The sequence below is a fragment of the Eumetopias jubatus genome, unplaced genomic scaffold (genome assembly GCF_037043125.1).
Source record: "Eumetopias jubatus isolate StellerSeaLion01/CBP00866 unplaced genomic scaffold, mEumJub1_p1.0 scaffold_10, whole genome shotgun sequence".
In the NCBI taxonomy this organism is placed as follows: Eukaryota; Metazoa; Chordata; class Mammalia; order Carnivora; family Otariidae; genus Eumetopias; species Eumetopias jubatus.
In genome coordinates this window covers 59,210,813-59,230,744 of record NW_028274816.1, presented here as the reverse complement: position 1 = coordinate 59,230,744, position 19,932 = coordinate 59,210,813, and the positions used below count along the sequence as shown (strand labels likewise).

General features: G+C 51.3%; 1 protein-coding gene across 2 annotated transcripts; it reads left to right on the top strand.

Moving 5' to 3' along the window:
* The first annotated feature begins 3,846 nt into the window (after positions 1 to 3,846).
* On the top strand, positions 3,847 to 11,787 carry SIGLEC10 (sialic acid binding Ig like lectin 10). 2 transcript variants are annotated; one of them, XM_028091483.2, is made up of 11 exons: positions 3,847 to 4,676; positions 4,769 to 5,152; positions 5,315 to 5,599; positions 5,854 to 5,901; positions 6,011 to 6,274; positions 7,523 to 7,570; positions 7,701 to 7,958; positions 8,041 to 8,340; positions 8,650 to 8,740; positions 8,835 to 8,946; positions 10,726 to 11,787. In XM_028091483.2, exons 1-11 carry the CDS (start codon positions 4,469 to 4,471, stop codon positions 10,978 to 10,980), a joined length of 2,253 nt encoding a protein of 750 aa, XP_027947284.1. In that variant the 5' UTR covers positions 3,847 to 4,468; the 3' UTR covers positions 10,981 to 11,787. The 2 variants fall into 2 exon arrangements, with proteins under 2 accessions (XP_027947284.1, XP_087883906.1); XM_088027780.1 differs by lacking the exon at positions 5,315 to 5,599 and having other exon boundaries at positions 3,848 to 4,676.
* Positions 11,788 to 19,932: the final 8,145 nt, after the last annotated feature.

Genomic DNA, 19,932 nt, shown 5'->3' with positions numbered 1-19,932 from the left:
CAGGCAGCATCCTGAACTACCCCTCTCTCTCCGCTCCCAACCTCTCCCGCCCCATACTCCCCCACCTCCGTCTCACTTCCTCTCAACGTCTACCTTTGCCCCTGTTTTGACATCAGGGCAGAAGGAGCAGGTGCTCAACATTTGTTAATGAGTGGAGGGGGGAGGCCTGCAGAGCTGGGTGCTTGTCTGTCTTAAAGGAATAAGTTCAGAGAAAATCTGAACATTCTTGGGCAGAGAAAATAGATGCGAGGATAACCACAAAAGATTCTCCTGGCCTCGGGTAGCTGCCTGGCTCTTGTCTGGGCAAGGCTGGGGAGGGTTAGAGGAGATCCGGTCACACTGAGGAAGGGCGGAAAATTCTGAGGGGGCCCAGGAAGCCACAGGACGTTCAGAAGGCTGTGGGGGTGGGAAAACGTTGTGGGTGACTTGGAACTCCGAACAGTGGGAGGGGCAGCCACAACCCCAAGTATCACCCGCTCCCCCCCCCTGCCCCGCGTGGGAATAAACTTGGTGCAGGTGAGAATCAGGGGCTGGGGGTTGCAGGGGATCACCGTCAGAATGCAGAAACAAAGCAAAAGAGAGTACAAAGTGAGTTTGGGGAGGTCATTGGAGATATGGTGAACAGTTGGGATCTTCTCCCAAAGATAACAAGACACCACTGAAATGTTTAAGTAAGAGAGAGACCTGGTTTGATTTCTATTTGAAAAATAACTCTGGGGCACCTGGGTGGCTCAGCTGGTTAAGCATCTGCCTTTGGCTCAGGTCATGATCCCAGGGTTCTGGGATCGAGTCCCGCATCCAGCTCCCTGCTCGGTGGGGAAGCCTGCTTCTCTCCTCCCCCCCCCCGCCCCGCCTCTCTCTCTCCCTCTCTCTCTCTCTCTCTGCTGTGTTGAGAAGCCACCAAGAAGGGAGCAGAGTAGAAGCAGGGAGGACAGTGAATCACTGCTGTCATACAGGTGAGTGAGGGCAGTGGCTTGGATCCGGGCAGTCATTCCCCATCAAGGGTGATTTTGCCATCCGGAGGACAGGTGGCAATGTCCGGGGACGTTTTTCAGTTGTCCCAGCTGGGGTGGGCGGCTGCTACTAGCATCTGAAGAGTGAGGCCAGGACTGCTGTTGGATGTCCTGCCCCGCAACACCCCACCTCACCTCCCAGAATGATCGGACTCAAACTGTCAGTAGTGCCAAGATTGAGACATCTTGGACCAGGGTAAGGAATGGTAGTGGGGGTAGGAATAAGTGGATAGACTTTGTTAATACTTAAGGAGTTGAACTGATGGGTCTTGTGGGTGGCTGCGTATGCTGTGAGGTAAGGAAGCGGTCAGGACTTGGTGCCACATAATGATCTTTAGACAGCTGAAAAGCAGGGTTGCGGTGAGAAATAGTCCTGCAGGAAGCACGTGAAGCTTGAGATGCCCATTATAGATTCCCGAGTAGGTGTCTAATGGAAGGGGAAGGGTCAGGGCTGAGATGCAATTTACAGTCATCAGCCTGTTTATTGTTGTTGTTGCGTTTTGTGATGCTCTATTTCGGTTTGCTTTTAACTTCATTGTGAGGAAACTGTAGACTCACAGGAGGTTGCAGGGAAATGTTACAGGGACATCCCATGGACTTGAACCTCCCCCCTCCAATGTTATCATTTTTTTAAAGATTTTATTTATTTGTCAGAGAGAGAGAGAGATGGGCAGGGGGAGTGGCAGGCAGAGGGAGAGGGAGAAGCAGACTCCCCCCCCCGGAGTAGGGAGCCTGACTCGGAGCTCCAGCCCAGCACCCCGGGGTCATGACCTGAGCTGAAGGCAGACACTTAACCGACTGAGCCACCCAGGCGCCCTCCAATGTTATCATCTTCCACAACTAAGTACAATATGAAAATCAAGGAATGGTCAGTAGCATGATCAGGTCAAGCCCATGTTAGGACCTAGGCATCCCTCCCTCCTTCTCCCTCTACTCTGTGGGAGGCCCTTTCTCTATGAGCTTCTCGTTGTGAAGTCCCTGGACAGGAGGCTCCCTGGGAGAAGGGACCCTGGCTCTCCCCTGCTAAAGCCCAGGTTGGGCAGTGGGGACCTGGATCAGACTGCAGAAGGTGGACATTAGGGACTGAATTGTGCCCCTGCCCCGTTCACATTTGGAGTCTTAACCCCAGTACCAGCGAATGTGACTATATTTGGAGACAGGGCCTTCAAAGGGGTAATTCAGTTAAAACGAGGTCATAGAGCAAGCACAAATCCAGCAGGACCGGTGTCCTCTTAAGAAGACATCCAGGGGTGCCTGGGTGGCTCTGCCGGTGAAGAGTTAAACTCTTGGTCTGAGCTCAGGTCTTGATCTCAGGGTCATGAGTTCAAGCCCCACGTTGGGCTCCGTGCTGGGCGTAGAGCCTACTTTAAAAAAAAAAAGGAAAGAAAGAGAAAGAGATCAGAACACAGGCACACACAGAGGGATGACCATGGTGTTCTCACCCCCAAGGACAGAGGCCTGGGAAGAGACCAACCCTGCTGGCACCTTGATCTCGGACTTCCAGCCTCCAGAGCAGTGGGGAAAATTTATTCCATTGTTTAAGCCATTCAGTCTGTGGTGCTTTGTTACAGCAGCCACAGCACATGAATTCAGTGGACATGACAAGGACAGAAGCAGCCACATGTCACCTCCCCCGGGAGACCTCTCCTGGCTGCCCAGGAAGAAGTGACCATGCCTTTCCTCATCACCATCTGTCCCAGCATCGGCTGGGGGGGGTCGGGGGGAGCAGTTATGAGCACTTCAGTGCTTTTCTGTTTCTCAGAAGCTTCATTTACCAAACTGGATCCCCTTGCAGTCAGACACAGTGTCTAATTTGCCTGTGTCCCCAGCGTGCAGCATGGCACCTGCCACGGTCCAGGTCCCCAGGCGTGGAGGTTCAGTGGACCAACACATGTCTCTATGTGACCAAAGTCATTTCAAGGAGAAGGGCTGGGTGAGGGGGACAACATCCGGGAGTTCATCCCACTCATTCCCCATCCCCCTTACCTGTGGGTGCAGGTGTTCTCATCACAACGGGTATTATAAGTAAGTGCACCCAGGGGCGCCTGGGTGGCTCGGTCAGTTAAGCGTCTGCCTTTGGCTCCGGTCATGATCCCAGGGTCCTGGGATGGAGCCCCGCATCGGGCTTCCTGCTCGGCGGGGAGCCTGCTTCTCCCTTTCCCCCTGCTTGTGAGCTTTCTCTCTCTTTCTCAAACAAATAAAAATTTAAAAAAAACAAAAACCACACAAGTAAATGCATGCAATCTTAGGGCAGAAGCAGGGGAGCTAGAGAGGTGGACTAAGGTCTTGGGAGTGGGAGCCTCTGGTGGACCAGGGGATCAATGAGCCCACCAAGCGAGGACGAAGGGATGGAACTGAGACCGGCCTAGGGTTACCAGAGTTAGCAACTAAAAACACAAGGCATCTATTTAAATTTGAATTTCAGATATGAACAACAAATAACTTTTTTAAGATTTATTTATTTTAGAGAGAGAGAGAGAGAATATGTGCAGGGAGTAGGGCAGAGGGAGAGGGAGAGGGGAAGCAGGCTCCCTGCTCAGTGAGGAGCCTGCCGTGGGGCTCGATCCCAGGACCCAGGGATCATGACCTGAGCTGGAACTAAGAGTCCGATGCTTAAACAATGGAGCCACCCAGGTGCCCCACAACAAATAATTTTTTTTTAAAGATTTTGTTTCTTTATTTGACAGAGAGAGACGCAGCGAGAGAGGGAACACAAGCAGGGGGAGTGGGAGAGGGAGAAGCAGGCTTCCCGCGGAGCAGGGAGCCCGATGCGGGGCTCGATCCCAGGACCCTGGGACCATGACCGGAGCCGAAGGCAGACACTTGACTGAGCCACCCAGGCGCCACCAACAAATAATTTTAATACAAGAATGTCCTATTGCAATATTTGGGACATACATCAAAGAAATTACTGTTTGACAGTAAACTTTAGGGGCACCTGGGTGGCCCAGTTGGTTAAATGTCTGCCTTTGCCTCAGGTCATGATCTCTGGTCCTGGGGTCCAGCTTGGGTCAGGCTCCCTGCTCAGCGGGGAGTCTGCTTCTCCTTCCCCCTCTGCCCTTCCCCTCTGTTCATCCCCTCTCTCTGTCTCTCATGCTGTCTCTCAAATAAATAAAATCTTTTTAAAAATTGAAAAAAAAAAAAAGAAAGTCAGCTTTAACTGGACATTCTGAATTTCAAGACCAGCCCTTTCCCCCACCCCCAAAATCCACCTCTGCACCAACTACCGTCCACAGGGGCCCCTGTCTGAAGAAGGGTTCACTGTGTACTTTCACTTCTGCTTCCTCAGTGACCCAGGGCCAAGTGGGAGCGCCCCTACCCTCCACCCACCCAGGCCCCGAGGCCTCACAAGCCTTCCACTCCCTCCCCGGGGAGGTGGCTGCCAGAAGGACCAGCTCTGCAACCCTCAAGCACTAGGCAGGGCCCCAGGGAAGACCCAGAGTTCTAGTGGGAAAATGATGGCGAGTGGTGAGGACAGGAAGTGTCATGTGGGGCTCAGAATCAGGAGCACATTTCACACATCGGGCGCCTGGGACTCAGCTTTCTCTGCTGGATGCTTCCTCTCTGCCCTTCCCATTGCCCGGCCCAGCGTCTGGGGGCAGATCCAAGTGCCTCCTCGTGCAAAGATGCTCCTGCTGATGCTCTTGGCCCTGCTGTGGGGCGGTGAGTGGGCCGAGGGCTGGAAGGGGCCTGGGAGGGGCCTGGGAGGGAGCCGGGGCTGGGCGTTGTAGCTTGAACCTCTCTGTCTCCCTCAGGGTCCCCGGCTCAGGACCTAGGATTCTCGCTGCAGGTGCAGAGGGTGGTGATGGTGCAGGAGGGCCTGTGTGTGCGCGTGCCCTGCACCCTCTCCTACCCCCCGATAGGCTGGGTGGAGGATACCCCGGCTCTTGGCTACTGGTTCCTAGCCAGGACAGACTCGAGCGTCGGAAGGCCAGTGGCCACCAACGACCAGAATCGGGCAGTGCGGACTGTGCCCCAGGATCGATTTCAGCTCGTTGGTGATCCCCAGAAGTGGAGTTGTTCCCTGCTGATCAAAGAGGCCCAGATGGAGGACTCGGCGCCGTACTTCTTTCGGGTGGAGAGAGGCCGCCACGTGCAATACAATTTTTTGAAAAACCAGTTCTATCTGCAAGTGACAGGTGTGGAACTGACTCCAGGGGGAATGGGGGTGGGGCCTCTCCTCCTCCCTGCCATCCTCCGCCCCCTCCCCACTGGGAAGAGGGGGCTCTGGGAACAGAGCGGGGGTCGCCCCCTGCAGCACTCCCTTCCAGGGCTCCCATTGAGCCCTCTCTCTGTCCCAGCCCTGACACAGCAGCCAGATGTCTACGCCCCAGAGATCCTGGAGCCAGGACACCAGGTGACACTCATCTGTGTGTTTAACTGGACCTTTGAGGAATGTCCAGCCCCTACTTTCTCCTGGCTGGGGGCCGCTGTCTCCGCCCCAGGACCCAGACCGACGTCCTCCTCCTTCTCGGTGCTTACTCTCACGCCGAGACCCCAGGACCATGGCACCCACCTCACCTGCCGTGTAGACTTCTCCAGGAAGGGCCTGAGCACAGAGAGAACCATCCGACTTAATGTCGCCTGTGAGTCTGGTGGTGGGCTGTCAGAGCGTGCAGACAGGCACGGAGGATGTGCAGGTGGAGAGATGCAGCTGGTGGGGGTCCAGAGAGGCCGGTGTGGAGCCCCACCACGCCGCCTCAGCCCTTGTTTGTCACTCGTGTCCTGAGGGTGGTCACAATTTCTTTCCCCCGCCCCCGGGGAAGCGTTCTCTTTGTGAGGAGCCCCACCTTGCTCCCCAGAGCAAGACCTCTCAAGCCAGGTCTCAATCTTGTTGCAGATGCCCCCAAAGACCTGGTTATCAGCGTTTCCCGGGCCAACACGTCAGGTACTGAGGGCCTGGGAGGGTGGGGCTTGTCCTCTCTGGGGGACAGATGGTGTCAGGAGGGTGAGGGAGAAGGTGTTCCTCCCTGCAGCCTTTCTCTTGCTGCTTCCAGCCCTGGAGCCCCCAGCACACAGCCCACATCTAGAGGCTGAGAAAGGCCAGTTCCTGCGACTGCACTGTGCTGCCGACAGCCAGCCCCCTGCCACACTGAGCTGGGCCCTGGAGGACAGGGTCCTGTTGAGGTCCCACCCCCAGGGCTCCGGACCTCTCGAGCTGGTGCTGCCGGGGGTAAAGCCTGGGGATTCGGGCTGCTATACCTGCCGAGCCGAGAACAGGCTTGGCTCCCAGAGCCGCACCCTGGACCTCTCTGTGCAGTGTGAGTACGACTGGCCGGGGCCCCGGTTTCCAGAAAGGGAGAGGGGTGAGGGGGGCCGGGGCTGGGGGCAGGGTCCCAGGCCTTTTGGGGCTGACAATTCCGATTCCAACTCCAATGTGGGTCCCCCCCACACACACCCCACCCCCACACCACCAAGCAAGCCTCTGATGCCACTGTCTGCCTGGAGGTGGCATCAGACCCCCACAGGTGAAGGGCTCTTCAGAGGCCAGTCACAAGCCCAGGCTGACCAACCGGCTATAGATTGGAGTTTCCCATGACCCCCTCCTTGGATTTAATTAATGTGATAAAGTAGCTCACAGAACTCAGGAACATTTTACTTACGAGGTCTCCGGCTATTAGAGAAGGATGTAACTCAGGAACAGCAGGTGGAAGAGAGGTGTAGGGTCAGGTACGGGGCGAGGGCGCTCAGCTTCCACGCCACTCTCCAGGTGCGCCCTGGTCCCTGCACCTCCACGCGCTCACCAACCTGGAAGCTCTCCGAACCCCATTCTCTTGGGTTTTTATGGAGCTTTCAATACAAAGGCATGATTGAGTAAATGACTGGCCATGGCTGGCTGATTCCACCTCTAGTCTCTCACCCCTTCCTGGAAGTCAGGGGTGTGGCTGAAGTCCTCAAGGCTCAAGTCACAAGGTTGGTGCTCCTGGCAACCGGCCCCCATCCCAAAGCGCTTTCCAAAAGTCACCTCATTTACATAAACCCAGGTGTGGTGGAAAGGGGTTTGTTATTAATATCAATTTACTTTTTTTAAAGATTTTTTTTTTTGTTTATTTATTTATTTGACAGAGAGACAGCAAGAGAGGGAACACAAGCAGGGGGAGTGGGAGAGGGAGAAGCAGGCTTCCCGCCGAGCAGGGAGCCCGATGCCGGGCTCGATTCCAGGACCCTGGGACCATGACCTGAGCGGAAGGCAGACGCTCAACGACTGAGCCACCCAGGCGCCCCTTGTTATTCATATCAAGACACCTTTATTGGCTCTCATCCTGTAGGAAATTCCAAGGGTTTTAGGAACTCTGTACCAGGAATGGGACAGAGACCAAAGAGATATTTCTTATTAGAAATCACAGAGACCAGCCCTTCTTACCTGTCAATTCCCTTGGGCCACTCAGCAGAGAATCAGTCAGCGGGTGATTCAATTCCCCTTCCCTGTCCTTGGTCTCCAAGGACGGTTCTCTGCCCAAAGGGCAGGCCCTGGCCTGTCTAGAGCCAGAACCCTGTCTCTGTTTCAGATGCCCCAGAGAACCTGAGAGTGATGACCCTGCGCGCAAATAGGACAGGTAGGAAGGAGAACAGCGAAACCAGGGCCTCTCGGGGCCACGTTGGGGGCCTCAGTGTCTGGAATGTTGACATGCCAAACGGTCCCTGTGCCCTCAGCTGCGTATCTCTCCTGTCTCTTCCCTCCCCTAGTCCTGGAAAACCTCAGGAATGGCACATCCCTCCCAGTCCTGGAGGGCCAAAGCTTGCGTCTGCTCTGTGTCACCCACAGCAACCCCCCAGCCCGGCTGAGCTGGGTGCTGGGGGGACAGACTCTGAGCCCCTTCCAGCCCGCAGACCCCGGGATCCTGGAGCTCCCTCAGATACAAATGGAGCATGAAGGAGACCTCACCTGCCAAGCTCAGAACCCGCTGGGCTCCCAGCACGTCTCCCTGCGTCTCTCTGTGGTCTGTGAGTGTGGGGACCCCTGGGGGCTGACTGCCCGGGGCCTGGGGAGGAGAGACACCGCTGACCCCTCCCCTCCCTCCCGCAGACCCCCCGCGGCTGCTCAGCCCCTCCTGCTCCTGGGAGGGCGAGGGGCTGCACTGCAGCTGTTCCTCCCGAGCCCAGCCGGCCCCCACCCTGCGCTGGCGGCTGGGGGAGGGGCTGCTGGAGGAGGGGCTGCTGGAGGGGAACCACAGCAACGCCTCCTGGACCATCACCTCCAGCTCTGCGGGGCCCTGGGCCAACAGCTCCCTGAGCCTCAGCGGGCCGCTGGGCTCCGGCCTCAGACTCAGCTGCGAGGCCCGGAACGCCCACGGGAAACAGAGCGCCGCCCTCCTGCTGCTGCCAGGTTAGGGGGCCAACTGGATGCCCCCTGGAGGTGGATGCTGAGTGGGGCAGGGGCCAGGGTCGTGTGGTTGGGGTGGGAGCCGGGAAAGAGCACAGGGCCCCTGTGGCCGGGGATGCAGAGGGAAATCCAAATTGGAAGGCCTATCACCTGGGCCTGGGATGCAGCAGGGTTTCCAAGACTTGGACAGAAGGGGTTGCAGATAAAACGTCTGGGGCAGGAGCTGAAAGACTGAGTACTTAGTGGCAGGTGGGCGTGAGGCCCCAGGTTAACGGGAGAGGCTCAGAGATGGCTGCCTATTTCCTTGTGCAGATAAAGGACTCATCTCAAAAGCATTCGCCAATGGAACATTTCTGGGAATTGGCATCATGACCCTCCTTTTCCTCTGCCTCCTCCTGGTCATGTGAGTTAGGAGCCAGAGCAACGGTGTGTGGATCTGGGGCTGGGGACAGGGGAGGTGCCAGGGCGCACACACAGCTGGGTCATTTCCCTCGCAGGAAGACTCTGAAGGAGAAACAGACCCAGGCGGGGACTCCGCCGAGGCCCAGGGCCACACGGAGAAGCACGATCCTGGACTATATCAACGTGTTCCCTAACCCTGGCCCCTTGGTGAGTGGCTCACGGGCTGCCTGTTCTTTCTACGTTCAGACTTCTCCCCTGGCCCCTCTCCTGCCCTGTCACAACCTTTTTCCCAAGGGACGTCAAGGTGGAAAAGGTACAGGTATTGGATTCAAGTCCTGACTCTGGCACCTACTATCTGTGAGACCTTGACCAAATCAGTCGCTCCCTCTGAGCCTCCATTTCTTCCTCTGCTTCCTTCGAGAGTTGGTTTGAGGATGAGAACACATGCACTTGCTCAAAATGTAGTGGCTCTCCCATTATTACCATCCTGATAATGTTACTAATTATAACTAATGATGTGATAATTATTAATATCATCGAGAGGCAGTATATTTAGTGATTAAGAGCAGGGCTCTGAAGTCAGCTTGTCTGGGTTCAATCCTGGTTTTATCGCTGTGTGTTCTTGGACAAGTCTCTTAAGTTCTCTGTGCCTTAGTTTCTTTAACTATAAGAGGGGGAAAATAGTAATCCCTATTTGCCTAGGATCATTCTTTTTTTTCTTCCATGTAGGATCATGCTCATTGTACCTATAAAACACTTAGAATAGTACCTGGCACATAGTAAGTGTTCTTACTGGATATCCAGATGCTGGATATTTTCAGGAGAGAACATTTATACACAGATGACCCCAAAATTTACATCTCTCAAACTCACCCCTGAAGCTGAGACTCATAGCCGACTGTTTAGGCAGCACCTCTGTTTGGGTGTCTAATAGGCATCTTGGACTGAGCCTGCCTGAGACAGAACTTATGACTAACTATACCTCGTAAGCTTCTCCTCCACCCAGCCCATCTGAGCAAATAGCACCACATCTGCCCAGCTGCCGAAGCCAAAATCCTTGGAGTCATCTTTTGTTCCTCTCTTCTCTACCACCCCACAACCAACCCATCAGCAAATCCCCTTCAAAATACACCCAAACCACTTCTCCTCACCACCACCACCCGCCCCCCAGACCATGCACCACCCCCACTTCCTGTGCACGTTCCCTGCTTCCTCTCTCACTGTCTGGCTCTCTTTCTCTGTGCATGCTATCTTTTAAAAGCCCAGACAGGTACATCTACCCCCATGGGGTACTACTCAGCAATCAAAAGGAACAAATGAGGGGCGCCTGGGTGGCTCAGTCGATTAAGCATCTGCCTTCGGCTCAGGTCAAGATCCTGGGGTCCTGGGATCGAGCCCCGTGTTGGGCTCCCTGCCCAGCGGGGAGCCTGCTTCTCCCTCTCCTTCTGCCGGCAGCTCTGCCTACTTGTGCTCTTTCTCTCTCTGTCAAATGAATAAATAAAACCAAAAAAAAAAGGGAACAAATGACTGAAAGAAGCTACTGGTTGAAAAACCTTAGAGACAGGAAAAAAGGGGGGAAAAAGTCAATCTCAAATGGTCATATAGGCATGACTCCATATTTATAACACCCTGGAAACGGTAAAATTGTAGAGATGGAGGACAGATTCGTAGCTTCAGGGTTGGGGACAGGAAGATGATGAGGAATAGCAAGGGAGGAACTTTGTGGTGATGGGACAGTTCCCATCTTGACTGTGGTGGTGGCTCCAGGAATCTGCCCATGTTTGTTTGCTCAGGCTGCCCTAGCAAAGAACCACAGAAGGGGTGGCTTAAACCACAGATTTTTAAAAATGTATTTATTATTTATTGTTTGTTCCTGCCCAAGACGTAATTCCCAGTTCCTCAGTCATGTGCCTGGCACATGGTAAGCTCTCAAGCATTTGTGGAAGGAAGGAAGGAAGGAAAGAATGACGGCTGTTTTTCCCTCAGGCTCAGAATCGGAAAGCCACACCGAGCAGTCCTTCCCAGGCCCCTCCTCCAGGTGCTCACTCCCTGGAATTTAAGAAGAACCAGAGGGAGCTGCATGTTGCCCACACTTGTCCAAGACCCAAATCATTCACTCAAGCCTCAGAATCAGAGAATAACCAAGAGGAGCTCCATTACGCTACCCTCCACTTCTCAGGCCTCAGACCATGGGAGCCCAAGGACACCTACTCGGAGTACGCAGACATCAAGTTCCACTGAGGCTGTAGAAGGCTGTCACCCTGCAGGGCTGGGATCCAGGCTAAGCAGAATGGAAAGGATGACGAAAACAAGGTGCCAGCCTCTCTGTCTCTCTCTCTCTCTCACTCTCTCTCTTTTGCCCTCCAAGGATGGGTCCTCCCATCCCAGACCTGAGCATTTGGAACAGCTTGGCAAACCTATCCCAAGGGACCCTCTCTGAATACACTATTCTGAGAGGCAAGGAAAAGCCTTTGCTCTGCCACAGTTTCTCAAAGGTGGGAGGACCTTTAAAGACGATTAAACTACCACTTTGTGAGGTCAGCAAGCTAACTTCAGAGGTTAAGTCTGGCCCACTGCCTAATTTTGAGCCAAGAGTGCTTTTTACATTTTAAATGGTCAGGGGAGGGGCACCCACCTGGCTCAGTCAGAAGAGCTTGTGACTTTTGATCTCCCGCTCGTAAGTTCGAGCCCCGTGTTTGGTGTAGAAATTATTAAAAATAATAATAATAGGGCGCCTGGGTGGCTCAGTTGGTTAAGCGACTGCCTTCGGCTCAGGTCACGATCCTGGAGTCCCGGGATCGAGTCCCGCATCGGGCTCCCTGCTCGGCAGGGAGTCTGCTTCTTCCCCTGAACCTCTTCCCTCTCATGCTCTCTCTCTCTCATTCTCTCTCTCTCAAATAAATAAATAAAAAATCTTTAAAAAAAATAATAATAATAGTAAGCTTAAAAAAATAAGTGGTTGTGGGGGAATCAAAAGAAGAAAAATGTTTTGTGACAAGTGGAAATGATATGAAATTCAAATTTCAGTGTCCATAAATAAAGTTTTATTGGAACATAGTCGTGCCCATTCTTTTATGTATGTCTACAGCCGATGTCAGGCAGAGTTGAGTCTGAGATGTTTGCTGTCTGGTCGGTTGCAGGAAGAGTTTGTGGAATCTTAATCTAAAGTAAACTCAGCCACTTATTTTTACAGAAGAGGAACAGAAGTGGATGTTGAGAATGAATTCAAGAACAGACATGGCAAAAATGGCTAGTGGTGTGACAAGACAGGAAGTTCCCCAGAGTGAGGTGTCTCAGGGCAAGGACTCCCCATGGAGGCTGGGGGGCCAGATGTGTTCTCTGACCCAGGAATCTAAGGAAGAGCAAACACATGAGGGGCATGGAAGTGGAAATGCTTTCAAAAGGGAATAAAAAAGCAACCTTCAGAATGTGCTCTGGATCAACCGGCTGGCGGAGAGAGGAGAAGATGGGTCTGTTTCTCAGAGCAGAACATGTCTTTTCCCTCCCTCCTTCCCCGGAGATCAGAGTCCTAATTGCTTCATAGAAAGCTCTCTTGGGAGATGGTTATGACTACTCGCCAGGCACAAAACTGTGGAACCCAGAACAGATGTTGGCCTTTGCATTAATTTTTTTTTTTTTTTAAGTAGGCTCCATCCCAAAGCAAGGCTTGAACTCACAGCCGTGCGATGGAAACCTGAGCTAAGATCAAGGTCTGACGCTTAACCCGCTGAGCTATCCAGCCCCACCCCCAAAGTTTTAAATTACACACTTGGAAGACAGGAAGAGCTGAAAAAAAAAAGGACCAGTAAAGCAGAAGAGGTTATGGGTAATGCTGAAAAATATGTATGGGGGTAAAGCAGGTCAAAGAGAGTTTTCTCAGGTAACTCACTCTGTGTATGTGGCCGTGTAATAATAAAAGCAAGGAAAGGGGAAGGAAGGAGAAAAGAACATTTTTGAGCATCTACCACGTATCACATTGTGATCCAATTATTAATAATTACCTCCTCGGTAACAGCTGATGTGTGGTAAAGAGCATCCCCATCGTGGGGATGTCTGAGACTCAGAGAGGTGAATTAACTTATCTAAAGCCACACAGGAGAAATCTGTGGAACCAGCCGTGCGACCACCCCCAGCTACAGCTGTCTGGCTCTTTTTTTTTTTTTTTTAAAGATTTTATTTATTTATTTGAGAGAGAGAGAATGAGAGATAGAGAGTACGAGAGGGAAGAGGGAAGAGGGTCAGAGGGTCAGAGGGAGAAGCAGACTCCCCGCTGAGCGGGGAGCCCGATGCGGGACTCGATTCTGGGACTCCAGGATCATGACCTCAACCGAAGGCAGTCGCCCAACCAACTGAGCCACCCAGGCGCCCAGCTGTCTGGCTCTTAATCGCAGCTCTCCCCACTGCTTTGCAATCCCTCCTGAAGGGGGCGCTCTTGAGTGAAAAGGACTCGGAGCCCGAGGCGGCAATCCAGGGCACTTGGCTGGACTGAGGCATGAAAGGCCCATCTCTGACCAAGTTTATAGTGAACAGGGTCAATAACTAAAGAGCAGGGAAAGGTTTAGAAGGGAAGGCATATAATTTCAACAGGTTACAATTTCGACAAGGGAAGAAGCTGGTGGTGGATATGTTAATGTTTTCCAAGTCTGGGCAGAGGTGTTTGGCTGAGGTCCTGAGGCTCTGTGTCCTGAGTGAGAAAATAACAGGATGTTCAGAGATAACCCCCACTTCAGCTAAGCCCTCTCAAATTCCAGAGCTATTTCTTTGTGGAAATGTTTGTAGCATTGACTAACCTATACTGAGCCCTTATCCCACGCACTTTGTTTAATGCTTGTATTATCCCACTCAATACACAAACTCGTTTTTTTTTTTTTAAGATTTTATTTATTTATTTGGCAGAGAGAGAGAGCAAGCACACAAGCAGGGGGAGCAGCAGAGGGAGAAGGAGAAGCAGGCTCCCCGCTGAGTAGAGAGCCCCACGTGGGGCACCTGAGCCAAAGGCAGATGCTTAACTGACTGAGCCACCCAGGTGCCCGTCCATACAGAAACCCCTAAGGGAATTTTTGACCAAAGACTGGGGGAGTCTCCCTTCATCTTGCTGGATCCTGATTAACTGGCTCATATAAGGCAGCCAGCAAAGGTTCAGAACTTTAAGAAAGAACAGATGTTAATCCAGAAGAGTTCAACAAAACCTCTTAATTTGTCTACCTAAGGTAGTAGTCAATAATAGTGAGCTGATTCTTGTGCTGGTTTCTTAGCTGCTACCGGCAAGATTTCTTTGTCTAATTCTGTTCATCCTTTTAAAGAGTAAAGACCCCTTCTTCCCACCCTCACCACCATAATCTTAGAAAGACAAGAACAAAAAAACCAAACAAAAAATCATCAACAGTGACCAGCTGCATGGACACAGTCTGACCACTGCTTCCTCCTGAGATGAGGTGACAGACTCTCCTCTCTTTATATCTGAAATAATTGACAGGGCTCATGTCCCATCACAACTTTTCTCCTCATTCGAGCCACTGAAAGGCAGGTTCTGGCTTTTCTCTAATATAAATATTAGAAAGAAGTTAGCATGTAAAAATTCTCATGACATAGGGCCAGATGTGAAAACTGAACAGTTCATAACTTTATTCCTCTTATTAGTCACAGCTTGTAAAACTTCCCTCTTGTGAATGAAATGGCCTGAGCTTTGTGGTACCAAAGATCTCCTCGTGACAGTTTAACAAATGACTCTGGTTCCCAGACGAAGGTCACTACACAGCAAATAATGAGGAAGAAGAAAGAAAGGGGGCGCCTGGATGACTCAGGCTGTTAAGTGTCTGCCTTCAGCTCAGGTCACGATCCCAGGGTCATGGAATGGAGCCCCGCATTGGGCTCCCTGCTCAGCGGGGAGTCTGCTTCTCCTTCTCCCTCTGCCCCCCTGCTCATGCACTCTCTCTCAAATAAATACACAAAATCTTCAAGAAAAAAAAGGGGGGAGATTTTTAGTTGGAATATTCCAAGGATTCCCTTATGCAGATATTATTAGCTCTCTGTTTGACAGTTGAGCAAGCTGAGGCACCAAAACGTTACAGATGGGCACAACACCACATGCACGATTAGTAAGGTTCAATCCCAAGCAATCTGACTCCAGAGCCCAGGCTCCTGGTCAGGACCCTATAGTGGCCTTCTGGTGGATGGTTGGACAGAGGGTGTCTTATAAAGAGGTGTGCGGGTGCGGTACACGGGAAAGAAAAAGGACTTGCACCTGTATCCTGATTCTACCACTTACTACCAGAATTAGTGAAGACAAGTGATTTCTTGTATTAAATTCATGTATTAAAATGACGGTGATAGCCTTACTCAAGGGCGTGTTGTAATGATTGAATAGAGACCGTAGATGAAGGTCTTTTGCAAACTGTAAACCATCCCCCAGACATTACTATGATTATCTGAGTATCACTGAGTGTGATTATGTAAGTGTGTGTGTTTGGAGGGTGGTATTCTTCTTTGATTCAGAAGAATAGAGAATTTATCAAGATCCAAATATCACGTTTGTTTAATGGCAACTATAATATTTTAAATCTTCTCAGCTTGTAAAAGCCTGCCTAATTGCTTTAGCCATGGCGCTCCAGTCTGCAGGGGGAATGCAAACAGCTTTGGAGTATAAGATACAGAGCAAGTACTCACTGTCTCCTATGCTCTCTCTGTTCTTCTTCCATAGTCACGCTAGGAGCCCAGATGAGGTCGTTACTGGGTGGTGGATGATATATATGGTAGGGAGACCCACTCAGACATGCTTTGCCTCTTCAGCACTCCAGCCCCACTGGGGACTGCGTAACATACACCAGTGAATTAGCTGCAGGGACTGCAGTTGACCATTAAGAGACAGTATACACAGAGAAAAAAAACTGGCAACTCAGAATGGGGATCGCCCAGTGCAACCACCTCATTTTAATAGACGGGGCATGCCCAAGGCCACGTGGGGAAATGGCAGAACTGAAACTCAAACTCAGACAGGTCCTAGAATGGATGAGCACTGCACATCATGAATTCCTTTTAACAAAGTTGGAGTGGGGAGAATGCTGGCGAGGCTTTCGTTTCCCTCCCCGAACCCCCAGATTCTGCCTTGAGAGCCATCCTTCAAAGTTTGTGTGACCTGGGAAATTTCAAAGAGTGTGCTGCTAGGGCAACAGGTTTGACCAGGGGTCAATAACTTTGAAATATGTGAGCTAAAGTCTTCTTTAGCTTCTGCAATAATGACTGGAGTTGGAGAGAGGGGGGTGGTTATCTGGGACTCCAGGGAAAGGCAAAGTTGTGTAAATGAAAATTAAAAAAAAAAAAAAAAATGACAAGAGTGACAACAGGCTTGGAGGCAGACCTCAGTGTGGAATTTCCACATTGCCAGATACCCTATCTAATTAACTGGGGACTATCAACCCCAGGAAGTATAAATATAAAACTGTTCTATGTTTCTGATCACTGACTCAATCGTTCTCTGTCAAAACATTTTTTTCTCAGTCCCGAATGGTGTCTCAGATACCCTAACTTTCCGGTTAGTTCTGATTATTAAAACTCAGCCTGGTCCTACACTTTCCCCTCAAATTCCCTCTCCATCCAATGGAAGTTCAAGCTGGGACTTGCCTCCTTGGTGACCAGTTGTCCGAGACACACCTTCTCTCCATTCCCACTTAAAGCCCTGGTTTTCCAAAGTTTGGGGGCCTGGAGGAGGGACAGGCATGGGGACAATTAACTCTTGACCCGACTGGCCACAACAGTGGCCTCTTGTTGGCTGAAGCTGCTTCTCTAGCTAACCTTGGCTGTGTCCTGTGTGGCAGGTGTCCAAAGACTGGCTCTCTCATGAGGCAAAAGTGTGAGGACTTGGGTGGCTCCAGAGAGGTTTTCTGGACTCCTTTGCTTCTTGACGTGAGAATGGTGGCCCTGCTCTCCCACCCTGTGCGTTTCTCCTTTACCCTCACGTATCTACTACATTTCACTTCTGACCCCAGGGGTGTGGGTTTTCTACACATTGAGCCATTTTTTGACACCAGGTGGGTGTCCGACAATTTAACTCCATTCTGACATTATCTACCTGGAGGTGACATCAGATCCCAAGGGTGACGGCTCAGTCCCACGGGGCTGCCCCTCTCCCTTGCTTCAGATGCCACCTGCCCTTCTGACGGACTAGCCATAAATGGGGGTTTTCACCACCCTCTCATTGGGTTTGATACTTTTCTAGAATAGCTCACAGAACTCAGGGAAACTCTTTCTTACGTTTTCTTATTATAAAAGGATATGATCAAGGTTACAGATGAGCCTGGGCGGCTCAGTCAGTTAAGTGTCTGCCTTCAGCTCAGATCATGATCCCATAGTCCTGGGGTCGAGTCCTGCATTGGGCTCCCTGCTCAGTGGGGAGTCTGCTTCTCCCTCTCCCTCTGCCCCTCCGCCCCCACTCATTCTCTTTCTCTCTCTCTCTCTCTCTCAAATAAATAAATAAAATCTTAAAAAAAAAAGGACACAGATTAGTACCAGCCAAATGAGATGCATAGGGGAAGGTCAGGGAGGGTCCCAATTGTGAAGCTTCTGTGTCCTCAAGATGCACTGCCTTCTCAGCACGTCGATGTGTGTCACCAGCCAGGAAGCTCACCTGAGGCTTGGTGTCCAGAGTTTTTGTGGGGTTTTTTTATGTAGCCACGACGGGTTGAATCATCGGCCACGTGCTGTGGTTGAACTCGGTCCCTAGTCCCCAATCCCTTTTCCCTCTCAGGGGGTCACAAGGCTCAAAGCTCCAAAGCCCTAAGGACATGGCTGGTCTTTCTGGCATGGACAGCCCCCATCTTGAAACCACCCAGGGGCCCACCGTGAGTCGCCCCGTTACCATAAACTTAGGTGTGGTCTCAGGGCCCATTGTAAATATCAAAGACAGTTCTGTGGCTCAGAAGGGTTTAGAGGTTCCCTCCTAGGAGCCAGGAACAAAGGGCTGACAAAATCTTTATTGTACAACACACACACCAGCTTTGGACTACCATTTTTTACCCTACATCACAGGTATCCTGCCCTGTTCCCTCTGAGCCTGCTTTCAACATTCTTTCCCAAAAGCTATCAGTAGACCTCATTCGCCACTGGTGGATTTCCACCTAATTTGTCACCTCAAAAATCCCTTCATTTTCCTTAAGGTTCCGAGAGAACATAAAACCTAAGAAAGAGGGTAGCCAGAGCAGCTCAGAAAGGCCATACATTCACCTCTGACCTTAGGCAAGTCATTAACCTCTCTGTGCCTTTTTGTCCTCATCTGTAAAATGACCTGTTAGGGTTGCTGTGAGAGTGAGTTAGATAAAAGCACTTGGAATAGAGTCCAGTACCTCCAAGTTTTCAAAAAATGTGTTATTTTCTCCCACTATGACATCATCATCAGCATCGGTCCGGAATGCAGCATGCAGAAGAAGAAAAAGCTCTGGAATCAAAACGAGTTTCAGTCTTAGCTGGTTTGTTGCATGTTTGCCAATATGACATGAGTAACTTCTCTGAGCCATTATTTATTGATCAGTAAGGGGGGAGGGGGGGTATCTAGGGACACCTGGGTGGCTCAGTTGGTTAAGCAATTGACCCTTGATTTTGGCTCAGGTCATGATCTCAGGGTCACCCTCAGTCAGGTGCTGTTCTCAGTGCGGAGTCTGCTTGAGATTCTCTCTCCCACTCCCTCTGCCCCTCATCCACCTCAAATAAACAAATAAATAAATCTTTTTTAAAAGTGGAGAGTAACTAATTCCTGCATAGGTAACCCCCTGGCAGGGGTCTAAGGGGCTGTGCCATTTAATTTTGTTAGATGAGGCCAAACTGTCCTCCAGGAAGATGCTGGTTTTTTTTTTTTTTTTAAGGTTATTATGACAAAGGGGCAGTGCAAGAGAATTTGAGGGGGGTGATAGAAGTATTTTGTGTCTTGATGGTGGTGGTGGTTACATGGCTATACATTTGTCAAAATGCATTTGTCCAAAATTTGGAACTGTACACCAAAAATAGTTCATTTTCCTATATTAAAAGAATTTAAAAATAAAACATATTGAGCACTTTTTAAAAGATTATGATCACAAAGTTTAAATGAGATAATACAAGTGAACATGTCTAAGTGATCTCCCTCTTGGGACCCTTGGGCCTCTAGACTCCCACTGCCACTTTAGCAGATGTTTCTAGCAAATCTTGACTTTCAGGTGGCCTGAAAATCGTTCATAGCCACATGACATTAGGGGGACTCCTTTCAGATCTAGCCCACAAATCTGACCCCTCCACTCCAATAACCTCTTGCCAACCAGTCTGGCCACCCTGGAGTGGGGGCAAAGGTGCCCATCAAAGGCCCCATGTGGGACACAGGCCTGAACAGTGACTGCTGACTAAGGGCTAAGCATGTTTGATTGGGAGCCTAGCAATCTGGATCCTCTACTTCCTCCTGAAAGCAGGGCAGGAAAGCCCTCCCCATGTATGAGACAAAGGTACTGGGAATCCAAGGTGTGAATTAGGGTCTGGACCAGGCTGGGAAGGGGTGCAAAGGTTGAGAATCCCAAGGCTAAGCGGACAAGAGAGGGAATTCTGTGTGTGATCGGTGTGGGGAGAAGATCCTTGGGAGCGCCCCAAGGTTAATTCTGGGGGAGGTGTGAAGGCAAGAACAGGCAGGCCCAGGTGAGGGGAAAGGGGAAAGGCACAGGAGGTCCTGAGATTGATGGCCTGGATACTGAAGAAGACCCAGGTGTGCCTGAGAGTGAGCAAGATGATAGGGAAACCGAGGATCTGAAGAAAGAGATGTCCCTGGAGACCCTCTCCCCCTGAATATGAAGGATGCCTGGGTCTCTTGAAGGAGTGGGAGCCTTCAGTATGGCCGTCCCCCTAAAACTTGCAGGGCTGAAAGACTTCGCAAGGGGATGGTGGGCTGGGAAGAAAGGGGAAAGGGGCTAGAAGGAGAGGAGACCGGACTCCTGAGGGTGGGGAGGTCCCATCCCCTTCCTGAAGGGCCTACAAGTTGGGGGAGGAGAAGCATAAGCACCAGGTGTGGGAATCCCGACCTTGTGGGCGGGGAACCACTCCTCAGGCGGCAGGATTCTGTTAGGAAGAAGGTATAACTCTTGGGTCAAAGTCTAAGGCGCTGGGAAGAAAGTAGTGAGGTCAGAGCCCGCAGGAGCGGGGCGATTCTCCAAGGGAGGCAAGGAAGGGAAGTGGGAGCGGGCG